This window comes from Halichoerus grypus, chromosome 6, assembly GCF_964656455.1.
Source record: "Halichoerus grypus chromosome 6, mHalGry1.hap1.1, whole genome shotgun sequence".
Lineage (NCBI taxonomy): Eukaryota > Metazoa > Chordata > Mammalia > Carnivora > Phocidae > Halichoerus > Halichoerus grypus.
Window position 1 is genome coordinate 28,200,154 of NC_135717.1, and position 15,405 is coordinate 28,215,558.

Genomic DNA, 15,405 nt, shown 5'->3' on the forward strand with positions numbered 1-15,405 from the left:
GCCAGGCGCTGGCTTTACCTCCTTCTCCGTTTCTGAATACTCTTTCAGCCTCTCCACCGCCACGATGTTGGTCTCCATCTCGGACGACATGCGAACCAGCCAGTTCAAGTACGTGGTGACCTGCGGGTGGAAGGGTCACACAGAGCTCCTAGAGTGAGCACCAGCTGCTTTATCTTTGGGAAGTAATTGCGAATTACGAAATGTGTTAGGTAAGACAGGTCCAGAAAACGTCCGCCTCACGTACCGCCATCACCCGGACGGCCTACACTGCACCTCGTAAGGAAACACGTTTCGAAATAACCCCCGGGCCACACAAGTCATCAGAAAGGGCACCCGAAAATATTCTGAGGTAGATGGTAAGAGGAAAATACCATGCATCCAAATTTGGGCGCCCCAACGAAAGCCGTGATGGGAGGGAAAGTCACAGGACGGCCTTCTTCCTGTAGCTGGAGGCACCCTGTCGGCCGTCACCGGCCTGCCTTGACTAGTGGGGGAGTCCTGGCCACGTGTCTCACCGCCCCGCCCCAGCGCCAGCGGGTCACCAGGCTTCTCCAGTGCCGCTCAGCCCCCGTCCGCTCTCCCAGCTCCTGCCCGGATTCAAAGCGAAGGCCCAAGAACCTGAGGACCGACTCCCCCACGAAGAGAATGAGAAAATCTGGCCGAGAGCAGCCCCCTCTTACCTGTAGCGAGTACGACACGGACAGGCCCACCAAGCCGGCGCTGAGACTGTGTCTGGAAATCACGGCGAACAGGGCGGCGAACAGGACGATGCAGTTGCCTACACACTCCAGCCGCACCGCCAGCCACCTGCCCGCAGACACACACCCGGAGTCAGTTTTCCAGAGATCCGGCGTCTGGTTCAAGCCGGCGGGGGTGGGGGGGTGGGGGGGGGTGTGGGCACTTTGCTAACTGCCAGAATTCCCTGCGAGGTCCCGAGAAAGGCCTTGTCACAGGGGAAGGACAGCCAAAGGGACACGGCCTCGCTGCCTCATCAACCTGACAACCCCAGGGATTAAACGGAGTTCTCCAGAAGCCGACTTCCCAGGAAACTGAAGCCTGCCTTGTTAAGAACCAACTTCTTTCTCACTGGAAGCTTTAAAATATACCCATCTTTAAAATGATGTCCGAGAGAATTTCTCAATACTAAGAAGTCATCAACTGTAAGAGGCACCAAAATAAAATAAGCTTCCCTTGGGAGTGCCTAGCTGGTGATCTTGTGGAGAGAGATCGGGGGAGCGTGTGACTCTCGATCTCGGGGTTGTGGGTTCAAGCCCCACCCTGCCTGTAGAGATTACTTAAAATAACCTTCTCTTGGCAGGAAAGGGGGAAGGGAGAGATAAGCGACTATTTTCAATGTTGCTATAATGTTCCCAGAGCCAGATCATTCTCCTTTTAGAAATGTTAAAATGGATTATTTTACCTCTTAAACAGATTATTGGTTAAAAGCTAACTTGTGTAAGATACCACATGGCATTAGAAACGTTAACGTTTCAACGTGTAAAGCATTTTGGGGAGATGAGGGTGTTGATCTTTCTGTCACTATAGCCCTTAAGATTCATGTGACTGATCTTCCTGGGTGTGTAGCTTCTCCCAAAGACAGCCAGATTTGATAAACTGAGAATTCTGCCGGGGCAGGCAGGGTCTCCAACAATTCATGGTCTCCCTGCCTAGTCTGACATTGTGGGCTTATCCAGGGTGCTGTCACCCCCTCCCCAGAATTTTCTATCCCACGTCTCAAAACACATATCAGGACATGAGTGAAGAGGGTACCCTTTTAGGGATCAATCAGACACTTTTCTGAATTTAGTCAACAAGGAGCAAACTTCTGTCCCTTCTTTTCGATTGATGTTACTTATCCGCTCGTGATCTTTCGGGCACAGGAATTTCACGTGGGCCAACCTAAGACTAGGGAATGGCTTCCCAGGCTCATCACACGGTGGTAGGGGTGATCACCCCTCGGCTGAGAACCAGGACACAAAAATACCGGCTGACTCTGCCCGTCACGGATGATCTTGTATCATCAGGACAACAGCTAACGGATAGTTCCAGCAGTATTTTCTGACCCCAGAACAACTTGGTCCCGGCTTTTACTCAATGCTTGGAGCTGCAGCGCTCTTTTTTTTTTTTTTTTTTTTTTTAAGGTTTTATTTATTTGAGAGAGAGAGAGAGAGTGTGTACAAGCAGGGAGGGCAGGGAGAAGCAGACTCCCCACTGACCAGGGAGCCCGATGCGGGGCTTGATCCCAGGACCCTAGGATCATGACCTGAGGACGCTTAACGACTGAGCCACCCAGGCGCCCCTCCTGTCTGCTTTCAATGGTCACTGCGTCCTGTCCTCCCGCCAAGTCTAACCACCCTGCGTGTGGGGGCCCGAGCCCAGCTTCACACCCTCCTCCTCCAGGAGCGAAGGCGGAGTTCTTAGTCCTCCACCTCCTCCCACGGGGCCTCGAGCGCCCACCTGTTGGCCACGATGCTGGGGTAATAGGCCTTCTGGTTCTCGTCCACCTTCAGGTCACTCTGGCGGATGAAGCGTTCCTGCTCCTCGAAGGCGCGGATGACGCTGACGCCCAGCAAGGTCTCACTGAAGTGGGAGTAGACCGGGGAGCGGCTCACCGACTCGAGGCGCTTCAGCTGCCGGGACGAGGCCACGTAGAACCTCTGCGGGAAGGGATGGGACGGCGGAGTGGGCACAGCCCCTCCCATGCTGCCGCGTCCCCGGGGCGGCGCTGGAGAAAGCCTGGGGCTGCACGGTACCTCCGGGAGGCGGCATGTCAGAGCCCGGCTGCTCTCCACAGGCGCCCGCGCTCGTGCACGCACAGGGCTGACAGCAGCTAAGGCTCACACAGAGCCCGCCGTCCTAGCAGTATTGTTCTTAATTTTTTTTTCAAAAATTTTATTTGTTTGAGAGAGAGAGCACGAGCACTGGGGAGGAGCAGAGGGAGAGGGAGAAGCAGGCTTCCCGCCGAGCAGGGAGCCCAATGCGGGACTCGATCCCAGGACCCTGGGATCATGACCTGAGCTGAAGGCAGATGCTTAACAACTGAGCCACCCGGGTGCCCCAATCCTAGCAGAGTTCTAAGTACTTTCACAGACATCAGCTCACTGAACTCTCACCAGAAATCCAGCAGGTGCTCATTCCCACTGACGCTCAGTAAACCAAGGCACAAAGAGGCTCGTTCACCTTTCCCCTAAGGTCACGTGGCTACAAGCAGCCGAGCTGGGGTGCGGACTCAGCCCGGCTGTGAGGTGCTAACCCCTGCCCTCTACAGCCTCCCCGAAGCCACTCCCCTCTAGGGTTTTATGGCTCCAGCGGCGCGGCTTTCTGTACAGGTTTTGAGGACAACCAGGCCTCAGTTCAAACCCCGACTCCACCTGACTCCGTGGGCAGACACCCATCTGCTCTGCTCCTGCCCTAATCAGGGCAGACGGAACAAAAGCAACTCGCCCACTGGAAGCCTTGAGGAGCCATGAACAGAGGACAGACTGGTCATTTGAGGACACTGAGTTCTTGTGGCCTTAGTCTCCCCGTCAGTACAAACAGACCGAGGTTGCCCACTCCAGAAGTGCTCAGGACCTCACGTAAATGCAGCCGCCCCACCAGCGGCAGAGCCAGACAGAGGAACAAGTCCCAGAAACACAGGGTGGTCAGAGACACGGCCTCCCGGCCTCCCCGGGCCGTTTGGGGCAGAGACCTTCCACAGAGAGCAGGAAACCTAAGAGGGGACTCTAATGGGGCTCTGAGGTCAGAAGCTTCCTTCTGGATGGCAGCGCACATGGTAATTTGAACCCACACTTGGGCGGCCTTTGGGGCCCCAGCAACTCTGTAAGCTAGCCCAGGACCACACCAGCCCGGGCAGTCCCAGGACGGTGGCTCTGCCTGTTCCTGAGGACAGGTCAGGTGTCCTCTCACGGCTGTGAACAAACTCTGGAGGCCTCGGCCCTGCGGGATCTGTCCCGTTACCCTCAGCCATGACGCCTCCTCTCCCTGGCTTTCTTTCTAAACATCCCGGATGGAAATCATTCCCAAGAGTTTTCCCTGCTCAACTTACTCCACTTCACATGTGCTCAGAATTTTATTTACTATAGAAAGCTCAGTATTTGTGTTTAAAAAAAAATTAGCTTCCCTTTTAAACTCCATTCCAGGAGACATAATCCACCCCTGGACTCACCTTACTCTTTCAGAGACCAAGTGCCCCGTGCTCGTGAATGAAAATAACACTTGACACGCGCCTGCCTGAGCCACGCAGCGTGCTGTGAGCTAAGGTACTCGGACCTGTGGCCGGGAGGTTTCCACAGACGCCAAAATATTCCACAAAGCAGAAATGCCTCCTTCCGGCAACAAGGAAGCCCCAACACAATTCTACATCATCTTACCTCTTGCACCCCCTTTATATAAAAATGACTTGCTTTTGAATTAAAACAGTAATGGATATCCATTTAAAAATTGGGGGGGGTGGGGCGCCTGGGTGGCTCAGTCGTTAAGCGTCTGCCTTCGGCTCAGGTCATGATTCCAGGTCCTGGGATCGAGCCCCGCATCGGGCTCCCTGCTCCGCGGGAGGCCTGCTTCTCCCTCTCCCACGCCCCCTGCTTGTGTTCCCTCTCTCGCTGTCTCTCTGTCAAATAAATAAATAAAATCTTTAAAAAAAAATAAAAATTGGGGGGGGTGATACAGATGGAAAGATTAAATAAAAATTAAATTACGGGGGTGCCTGGGTGGTGCAGTCAGTTAAGTATGCAACTCTTGGTTTCAACTCAGGTCATGATCTCGGGGTCATGGAATGGAGCCCCGCTTTGGGCTTTGTGCTCGGGGCAGAGTCTGGTTGGGACTCTCTCTCCCTTTCCCTGTGCCCCTCCCTCCCAGTCTCTCTCTCTCTAAAATAACTAGATAAATCTTTTTAAAAAAAATTACATCCATTACTCTGAAATAAGCACTACTTATTCCAATCTCAGTGTATAACCTTTAGATCTTTTCTGAAGAAAGAGAACGCACGTATATCTAAAACCCACTTTCTAATCAAGATATGACATATATTTCCATTACACTGGAAAATGCACCAAATCTTCACAGCTTGATGAATTTCACATGTATCTACACCTGCACACCCACTACCTGACCAAAATCTAGAACATCTCCAGCACCCCAGAAAATTCTTGCATCCTCTGGGTCAAAACCCCAAGTTGTTTCTAGTTTGGGGCTATCATGAACCAAAACACTAAGAACATCCTAGCACCTTTTTTTTTCCCCCTGGATGCATTCTCTCATTTCTTTTGCATATACGCTGAGAGGAGACTGCTGGGTTATAGAATAAGGGTATATTTAGTTAAAAGCCATTAAAGAAAAGCACATTCAGGGCACCTGGGTGGCTCAGGTGGTTAAGTGTCCGACTCTTCGTTTCAGCTCAGGTCATGATTTCGGGGTCATGGGACTGAGCCCCACATCGGGCTCTGTGCTCAGTGGGGAGTCTCCTAGAGATTCTCTCTCTCTCTCTCCCCCTCTGCCCCCTTCCCCACTTGCACGCTCTCTCTCTCAAAAAGATAAATAAATCTTTAAAATTTTTTTAAAAACCCACATTCTCTCATAAGCCCAACCCTTAGAGACACGATGTTTCCCTTCGGCTGCTCCCCTTTCCAGCCCTGCACATGTGCGTTATGCTTGCTCAGTTATATTAACAGTGCGTATACAACAGGATCCTCTGCTGAACTGTCCTTGTTGTTTAAAAATAGTGTCGGTGGCATTACGAGAGCATCTCCCTCATCGTCCTGTTAACGGATGACAGACCCCGCCAAGGCATCGCTGCACGTGGGCCCAAGGTCCTGCGGCTGGCAGCTATGGGAGCCACGAATGCAGCACGTGGCCTGTTTTGTTCTTGTGAACTGGGTCCCTCAGGGAAATGTACAGCTAGGGTATGAATGCGGGTTGTATTTTTCGCAAATGCAGCAGGACGAGTTTCCAAAAACGCTGGCGCCAATTTAAAGAGAACACAACGAGGGTGCAAGAACCAGACCAGCATGCTCTGGTTCCACCTGCATTTGCACTCACCGACCACCGGGCCGCAGTGTGGTGGAGTCTGGGGGCTGGCTGACTGGACCAAGGCCTCCGGACCCCGCATGAGCAGCCGTAGTGCAGCCTGATGTAGGGAACACTTGGCGCTTCTCACTCTCACCTTGTGCTGCGGTCATTAGGCTCCCATCTAAACCACTGGTCCCCACCGGCAACTATGCTGCAGCTAAGCTTTTCAGGACAAAAAGGGGCAGCACAGCATTGTGGTCACCAACACAAGCTTTAGGATCAGACAGACGTGAGTTCATACTCCCAGCTCTGCCACCTGACCCTTGACATGCTCACCTACAGCTGCAAGCACAGTTTATGCTGCAATAACCTAAGGGACCACAAGGACTCAGCTGTCACATGCTCTTTTGCTCTGTTCCCTTTCCTCGTTCTCATTTTCTGAACTACAGATTGATGGCTGGAGCTCCAGCAGCCGTCTTGGGCCATGAGATCAACTTAAGAATGAAGGCTTATGCAAAGACAGGAGAACAACAACAAAAAAAGCAGTGATAGTTAACAGTCTGGGATATTAACAGACTTGTGGAACTGCCATACCAGCCCCAAATGGCCCACCTCTACATTTCTACCATGAGAGAGAAAGACAGATGTCTATCCTGTTTAAGGTGCTGTTATTCACATCTCCACTTTCTGCATGGGGCTTAGGACCTAAAGAATTTCATAAAACTCTCTCAATTTTAACAATATTATTATTGCTATAAGTTATCATTGTTATTATAAATCATTATAGCTTTCCCCTTCCCTTTGATAGGTATTTAAAACTGACAAAAACAAATTCAACCCTCTTCCAGCAAATCCCCAACAGCTCCACGCTGGGGAAATGTTAAGATGAAGTGAGCCCTTAGCTCACATGGAAGTAGTGTACACAGCAGGCCCCCTCCTGTACCCTGAGACCCCACTTCTCACCTGGACGAAGAAGTAGATGAGGCCAAGCGGCGGGATGATGATGGCGGCAATGGGAGTGGCCAGCAGGATGATGATGCAGGCGCCGATGACATTGAACAGGGAGCCCATGAACATCTTGATGACCTGCGGGATCATCGAGTCCACCGTGTCCAGCTCCTTAGAGAAGCGGTTCACCAGGTTCCCGCTGGGGGTCCGCTCGAAGAAGCTCATGGGTGACCGGAGGACGTTCTGTAGCAGGTCCAGGTGCAGGCGGCGGGAAGCCAAGATCCCCCCGATGGACACCGCCATGGAGTAGCCGAACACGGAAATACCTACAAACACTCTCATGGTCAACACCATGATGGGACACGGGCCAAGCTGGGGGTGGGGAGAAGTGGCCATGCGGATGCAACAGGCCTGGACTCTCAGCTTCTAAGAATGACGACGAGGACAAGCAGGAGGAGGGGGACAGTAGTGGCTACTATTTACTGAGGACTCACTATTTATTAGACACTATGTAGGAGCTTGACACGAATCTACTTCTCACACTGACTCTGTATCATTCCTCTTAGCACTCATTTTACAGAGAAGGACACTCAAGGTCAGACAGGTGAACTCCTTTGCCCTCAACAGAATCAGCCAATCAGAAGCAAAGCTGCGGTTTCCGATCCAGGCAGCCTGCTCCGAGGTCATGCTCTTAATCCGTGTACCGCACTCCTCTAGACCAGTGCCATGCGACAGAACTTTCTGTGATGACGCCCATGTTCTGTATCTATGCAGTCCCGTGTGGTAGCCTCTAGGCACATGGGGCTACTGAGCACCTAAAAGGTGGCTAGTGGCTACCAGAGTGGACAGCTCAGCTCCTAGAACAGATGCTGCTGCCGTGTGAGCCCAGGTAAACATCGCACCCTCCCTGTGCCCCACCTTCCCTCAGTGATCATGAGGAGTCCAGCCCTTTGCCCTGGGGGGTGGGGGGGTGGGGCGGTGTTAGGGATTAAGAAATCGAAAAAAATCCCTGGCTGCTCTTCTGGTTTTCTTTCAAAGCTCTCTCCCGGAGATCATGAGACATCTGCGGCTCCTCCACGCAGCCCAGAGCAGGGCACCCGTTCTTCGCAGACAGATTTCATAGGGAGGGGCGGGCTTCCTCAAGGAAGCGAGGGCTAAAACGACGGACTCTGAAGCCAACAGTGCCAAATCCTGTGTCACCTCCCAGCTGTGGGCCCTTCCCACAAGTCACTCAGCCTCTCTGCACCCCAGTTTCTTTATCTGTGAGATGGGGACAATGACACTTAGCTTGCAGCACTGTCGGATGTAAAAGGCCATGTGCTTAGTGTACAGAAAGTACTCAAAAATATACAGAGGTTTATTGTCTATACTTACACATCGCAGACACTGAACGTACATATATATGTAGAGACGCTCACTGTTTTCATGAGCACCTGAACACACAGCTCATGCACTGTGCAGCACAGTGACTAAGAGCACGGGCTCCTGGGCCAGAATGCCTCATTCGATGACAGCTCTGCCATGTACTTGCTGTGTGGCTTTGGGCAACTTACTTAACTTCTCTGGGCCTGAGAGTCTCTATTTCTAAAAAGGGGAGAACAGTAGCTGCCACCTCTTGGCCCTGTGCTGCAAAAACACACAGAAGGGTTTAGAAGCTAACCAGGCACCAAGGAAAGGCTCAGCGGACATCGGCTCTTACTATTAATGCTCTTGTGTTTGGGGACCTTCATGGGCCCACAGGAAGGGTAAACAGGGTTTCTCAACCTCCTCACTGCTGACATTTGAGGCTAGATCATTCTCTGTTGTGGGGGCTGTGCTGTGCGCTGCAGAGCGTCCAGCAACATCCCTGGCCTCTGCATGCCTCTAATACTACCCCCTCTCTAAAGCTGTGATGGCTCCAAGTACCTCCAGACGTGGCGAAATGTCCCCCGGGGGACAGCAGAGTCTGCACCGAGAACCACCAGCATAAACCAATTCCCATCCTCAGACAGCAAGTAGGAGTCCACAAATGAGACTTTACAGGAGCCCCATCACCTTCACTGAGCAACAAGGGGCAAGGGCCCTTGCTCACCAATGCTCGGGGGGGGGGGGGGCGTGCTGCCATCCCTCAACTTTGCTCATCTGTAAAATGGGCATGTTAAGAGCTTCTCTCAATCTCCTAGGGCCCCATTAAACAAAGCATTCAAGAAATATTCACTCTACAAGTATCTGAGTGTCTACTAAGAGATAGGTACTATTCATGTGAGTTTGGCTTAGTTTGGGGGTCCACAAAGCCCTGACAAATGGGGGGACTCGACTCCATAATAAGACATGAAGAAGCAGTTTCAAGTGCCCAGATTGGGCGGGCAGGGGAGGGTGGGAAGGGGAGGGCCCCCACCTTGCGAAATGCCCAGGGCTCCATAGACGCTCAGCCGGACTTTAGTGTGTTCCTGGGTCCCGTTGACGATGGGGTCATCAGTCCACAGGCTGAGCCAGTAGTTAGAGGCCAGAGCAGCAATGTGGTTACACAGGAAAAGGAAGATGCTCAGAAAGGAGATGAAAAGTCCGATCGCCTTCATGTAGTCCCAGTACACGGACAGCTTGACCTGCAGACCAGGGGAGAGAAGGCCCTTTGCAGGCTGCCCCCCACCACCACCACCCGAGGTCAGGCACTCCAGCAGCAGCTGGGCCATCCCGTCCCCCACCACCTATGCTCATACTCATGGCACATTCCCCTTAGTTATTTGACCGACAAAGTCAGCGGGAGAGAAAGTCAAGGTCTGTGCCCTCATGGAGCTTCCAGTCAAGTGGCAAGACAGGCTTTCAGTGCCCAGGTCAATGTGTAATTATAGAGAAGGGCTGGAGCAGTGCAGAATTCCACGAGAGTATAAAAGTGAGCAGCTTGACCTACCGGAGAGGTTTTCCCTGAGGAAGGGACAACAAAGAGTTAATTAACCAGGTGAATTGGAAAAAAGGCACTCAGGGCAGAGGGAGCAGCATGTGCAAGGGCCCTGGGGTAGGAGGGAATGCATCATGTGGCAGGAAATGAAAGGAGGCAAAGGTGGTTGGAACAAGATTGAGCTGGAGAAGCAGTAGTGGTCGGACCACACAGGGGCTGGAAGAGCCTGTTTAGGATTCTGAGCTTTAGTCCAGGACCGTTAGGAAGCCATCAAAGAGCAAACGGGATGGAGTGACACGTTGCCAAGCACCCCAGTGTTGCCTCCCCCCATTTCCTCTGAACAGCGAACACAAATTCCGCATCATTTCCACTGGCTTCCCATTGGCTGGCACCCGCTTAACCTGCTCCCCAGCTCCACAGGGCGACAGGACTTCTTCCGCCCCCATATTCCCTGCGGAGCCCCATGAGGGCTAAATGATGATGCATAGTCATCCAAAGGGTGGCCTGATCTCAACACCAGGGGCCGAAGCCACCTGCTTTGGGCCAGCCCTATGCCCCACCTGCCTGGCTTGGTTTCAGCCACGCCAGGTATCCTTCCTTGTGTGTGCACTCGCTGGCATTTCAAGCTTCTCACGCTGAATTTTGGGTCATAAAAACCATTTGTCTGAATTACAGCCTGGTTGAAAGGTAACAGGTGAAAGGCCAGAGGTCTCCTGTGTAACTGAGTGTTTCTTTCTGACTTTTCTCTGTATTTCAAACTAAAATAGTGGGGGGCGGGGGAGTGTCCCAGAATTACGATGTTTACTGTCACCATTTGGCTTCGTCGCAAAGCCAAGCAGCCCGCTGACCTGCAGATCCCAGAATTATACTGCAGGACTCGGGGGTTCCTCATGAGCAGCAAACATGGTGGGTGTGGGAGTCCGAAATTTGTGTGTGTGCTGCACCCAGCGCCACTCCTGGTCCTACTCTGGCAAGTTACAAGCCCCCCAGTCTGCGTTCCTGCTATAGAAAAGGCAGGTAACACTGGGTCCCATCTCCTCTGGGCGGTGTGGGATTACATGAGGACTAACCGGGCCTGACATTGTTTCTCTGGTCCTTGATCTGCGGTCCTGACTCTGGCTCTGCCGAGGACCAGCAAGAGCAAGGAGGGAGGATGCACTAAGGCACTTCCGCCCCTGGCCACGGCTGTGAGGGGAAGAGGAGAGAAGCAGCCTGGAGCAGAGGGTTCCGGGAGGTTCTGGATGCATCCAGCTAGATCCAAGAGAACAGCGTCCCGACCTCTCGTTCCTGCACCACCTCTCATGGGTGGCTTGTTCATGTGTGTACTTATTCTTCTTTTAAAAATTCCGTTCCCTATTTTTTTAAAAACATACCACATGTATTTTTAAAAATAAACTTTGAATCATTACCATAAACGGAAGATTACTGACACGTGCCCAAAATAGAGAATTGTAAAACACATACAACCAACCAAGACCTTGAAACCGATTCTCCCTGTGACAGAGAGAAGCTGGAGATTTGTGAGACCTATGGACTTGAACGCTGTGTCCCTCCAAGTTCGCCCATTGAAATCCTCACCTCCAGTGCGATGGTACGCAGAGGAGGGGCCTTTGGGAAGCGATCAGATCGTGAGGATGGATCCCTCACGACGGGATTAGTGCCCTTAACAAAGGGGCTCTGGAGAGCTCCCTCACCCCCTCCCGACAGGGAGGACACAGGGACCAGACGACGCTGTCAGAGCCTCCCTCTGAGCAAGCCCTCACTAGACGCCACGCGGGGGGCTGGCACCGTGATCTCGGACTTGCCAGCCTCCAGGAAGTGTGGGCAATAACAGCAGCTTGCTTCTGAGTCACCCGGCCCGTGGCCTTCTGTTAGAGCAGCCCCAACGGCCAGAGACACACATGACAGATAAACATGCACCGAGCTCAGACTTTTTGTCGCGATGGAATCGTTAGGACTAAAAGAGAAATGGAAAGAAATGAATCCCACCACACACACACACACACGCACACACACACGGTCACACGAGGGGAAGTGACAGAGGCGTTATCTTGTAGACCGCATCTGATCTACAACTTCCGTGCAGTGGAAAGGTGTGATTTGAAGCACCTGGGTCACCCACAGCCAACAAAAGCCCCCAGCCGCTCAGAGGTGGCGGCGCTCAGTACAGCCGAGGCTCCAAACACCGGCCCTGGAGTCCGACGGCCCGGGTTCCAATCCTAACTCTGCCGCCCCCTGGCGGCGACCTCGGGCAAGTCACCTAGGCTCTGCCGCCCGTTTCCGGCGCTGGAAAACAGCACTGGTAGAGGCCCGTGGAAAGACTCGGTTTAACATCAACGAAGCGTTCTGCACAGGACCCGGCCCGCAGCGACGCGCAGTGACGCCGGCCACGGCCCTCACTGGGGCAGCCGGCCCTCACCTGCCCTGTTTGCGCCTTGTCCGCCTCCACCAGCTTCCACGCGTCCTCGTTCTTGGCCCCAGCTTTCTGCAGCTCGGCCGTGCTGGTGCGGTGGCGGCTAACGTCCCCGCCGTAGGAGGAGGAGTTGCTGAGCTGTCTGGGGAAACCAAGGCACATGGTGTCAACCAAACAGAAGCCTCACCACAACTATGCGCCAAACTAGCTCAATCTTCTGATTTTATAGTTGTGACACGCGGAGGGGATCCGTGACACACGGCCCCGCGGAGGAACCGTTCCTTCATGCAGGCGTGATTCAGAAAGCACCTCTTGCGCCTGCCAGTGGTGGTCATCAGCTTTTTTTTTTTTTTTTAAGATTTTATTTATTTGACAGGGAGAGAAACAGCAAGAGAGGGAACACAAGCAGAGGGAGTGGGAGAGGGAGAAGCAGGCTTCCCGCCGAGCAGGGAGCCCGATGTGGGGCTCGATCCCAGGACCCCGGGACCGTGACCTGAGCTGAAGGCAGACGCTTAACGACTGAGCACCCAGGCACCCCAATGGTCATCAGCTTTATGAGGACCACGACACATTATCACAGCTCATGTGGCCCCAAGCTCTCTTTGGAGACTTCTTCGACGTAATCCCTTCCCCTGGGGACTTGTAACCCTGGAGAATGACACAGGTGGATGGGTGTGTGCGCGTGTGTGTGTGTGTGCACATAGTGTGGACCTATGTGCAGGAATACCCTCTCTGAGCCACGGCTCAGACTCACAAGGGCAAAGGGACGGGGTGTGACTTCCACCCTGCTTGCTGACGCTCCCTACCGCCTTCGTGGTTTGCATGCATCGAGGAAGCAAGCATGCAGGCTGGAGGCCCAGGATGCTGGCAACGGAGGGCTCCAGTTAGAAACTGAGGACGGTAATACAGCCCCAGAGGAGCAGAATCCTGCCAAAAGCCATGTGAACTTCAAAGTGGATCCTTCCCCACCCCAGTCTTCAGATGAGACCCCAGCCTGGTGGACACTTGTTGCGGCTTGTGTGAGATCCGGAGCAGAGGAGCCAGCTAAGCCGTGCCCAGACTTCGCAAGCCACGAACTTTGAGGTCATCTGTTGCATAGCGACAGATACGCCCAGTGTTCCCTATGCTTCTGCTCAGTCCATCCATGGTTCTCCCCGGCAAGCCTCCCACCGTCACCTGCCCCTAGGTCCCAGGACCACCTGCAGGTGCTGCCTCGTCTCGGCTGTCCCAGCAAATTCTCAGAGGGCAGCAACCATGACTGACCACACTGGCCTGCCTGAACCCCTGCACGCCCTGGGCGAGGCCCTATTCTGAGTGATTTACACACATACACCTAGCTCACCATCTCGACAGGTGCACCAACAGAGCAGGAAATATTTCTACCTGTCCCATACGATAAAAATCAGAGTCAGGGCGCCTGGGTGGCTCAGTCGGTTAAGCGTCTGATTCTTGGTTTCAGCTCAGGTCATGATCTCAGGGTGGTGAGACTGAGCCCCACGGTGGGCTCCACGCTGAGTGCAGCAGAGTCTGCTTGAGATTCTCACTCTCCCCCTGCCCTCCCCCCACGCGCTCTCTCTCAAATAAATAAAATCTTAAAAAAAAAATCAGAGTCTAGGAGTGTACCATGGGCAGTATTCTAAAGGGCAGAGCTGCTCACGCCAATTTCGTTCCCAGCCTCATTTCTGTGAGATCTCCCTATGCCAGAGAAGTAACTGCAGGCAGCCCCAGCTCATGCAATAATGAGTGAGTGCTCTTTACTGGGTGTTGATGGAGGAAAGTACTGTGCTAAGTGCTTCACATGCACTACGTGGAGTCTGTCCCACTACAGCCCTCTGCGGTAGGCACACCATAGACCCTATCTGACAGGTAAGGAAACTGAGGCACAGAGAGGTTAAGCAACAATGTCCACGGAATGCTGCTCCTCTAAATCCCAAACGATCTAGCCGAAAGCAACCTCCTTTAAAGCAGCAAAAGCACAGAACTTTGGACTGCTGGCTCAGCAGCAAGGGCCTGGGTTCAAGTCCAAGCTCAGTTTCTGTCTGGCTGCATGACTTAGGGAGAGCACTCCGTTTGCTAACCTGTAAAACGGGAAGACAGGAGTAACCACCTCCAGGTTCAACACACTGCACAGGGCTTGCCACTGTGCCTGGCTCCGGAGGGTGCATCAAACATCGAGGTCACTATTGCTGTGACTATTTTGGTTCAAATGCCGGCTCTTAAGACCTGAACACTGCAGGCTCCTCTGAATAACTTGAGCAAAGACCCACATCCTGCAGGGAACTTGAGCGTCACCACGTGCAGGCGGATGGTTACATCCTGAGGCCTGTGTGAGTTATGCCCCCTGGTAGAGCAGTGTGGCCCCCACCCCTCTTCAGGCCCCCGAAACATGAGCTCTCCTAGCAATTTGGGAAAGGAGGCAGAAAGCCCCCATCTTCCGTGACCCCGGGGAGCAGCTCGTGTGACCTTGTTCCTCTTCTCTCCCCCCAGGCAGGGGGCAGAAACAGGGTGCCTGGAGAGTCCACACGAACAGGGCTCCCTCTCTGCTCATACCTCTGCAGCTGCTTCCCCGCGACATCGGTCACCAGCATGCCATTCTCCATCTGCTTCACCTCCTTCCCTGGGCTGCTGACACTTGTTAACCCTGGCACAAGAGAGGAAAGGGGGAAGTTGTGGTTTCCAGAGCTGGATGCCAAGATCAAAGACATTTAGGAAAACCGGTCACTTGGACGGGACATGGCGGATAACCTGGCCACCAGGAAGCTCAGAAAACTAGACGTGCTTGGCTGAGGCCACAGACAGGTTCCCGGCACAGGGGCAGGTCTGTGGAGCCAGCTGACTCCCTTGGGACAGAGGTGCATGAAACTTAGTCCAAGGGGCCAAGATGCAAGGAGCCAGGTGGGGAACAGCACACAGCCCTCTGGTCCCCAAGCATCCCAAGCAAGGGTGCTACTCAAAATAAGTAACAACCAGTTTTGACAAGGGCATCAGCCAACAGGAGGAGTCCCCGAGGGCGCCCCGCCCCCACCTCCCAGTGGCAAGAGTTAACCCGGACCTCCGGGAGGTCCAGAGGTCCGGGGTAGGGGGTACCCGGAGCACTGCCATTTCCCCCAAACAACTGGTACAGCCACCCTGAGGCACACCAGCCAGCTGGCTGCCC

General features: G+C 53.5%; 1 protein-coding gene across 5 annotated transcripts in view; it reads right to left on the reverse strand.

Moving 5' to 3' along the window:
* Positions 1 to 15,405, reverse strand: part of ABCC1 (ATP binding cassette subfamily C member 1 (ABCC1 blood group)) — a 129,348-nt gene that overhangs the window by 8,756 nt on the left and 105,187 nt on the right. For 4 of the 5 annotated variants that reach the window (XR_004924547.2, XR_013448885.1, XM_036115484.2 and 1 more), the window contains exons 20-26: positions 14,799 to 14,889; positions 12,255 to 12,390; positions 9,335 to 9,542; positions 6,973 to 7,283; positions 2,458 to 2,657; positions 681 to 807; positions 19 to 120 (exon numbers count right to left, since the gene is read on the reverse strand). Coding sequence is in view for 2 of the 5 variants with exons in the window: in XM_036115484.2 (XP_035971377.1) it covers positions 19 to 120; positions 681 to 807; positions 2,458 to 2,657; positions 6,973 to 7,283; positions 9,335 to 9,542; positions 12,255 to 12,390; positions 14,799 to 14,889 (1,175 nt within the window). In the remaining 3 variants the exon portion in view is untranslated. The remainder of the gene's footprint in view (positions 1 to 18; positions 121 to 680; positions 808 to 2,457; positions 2,658 to 6,972; positions 7,284 to 9,334; positions 9,543 to 12,254; positions 12,391 to 14,798; positions 14,890 to 15,405) is intronic. The other variant, XR_013448886.1, reaches the window with a different exon arrangement.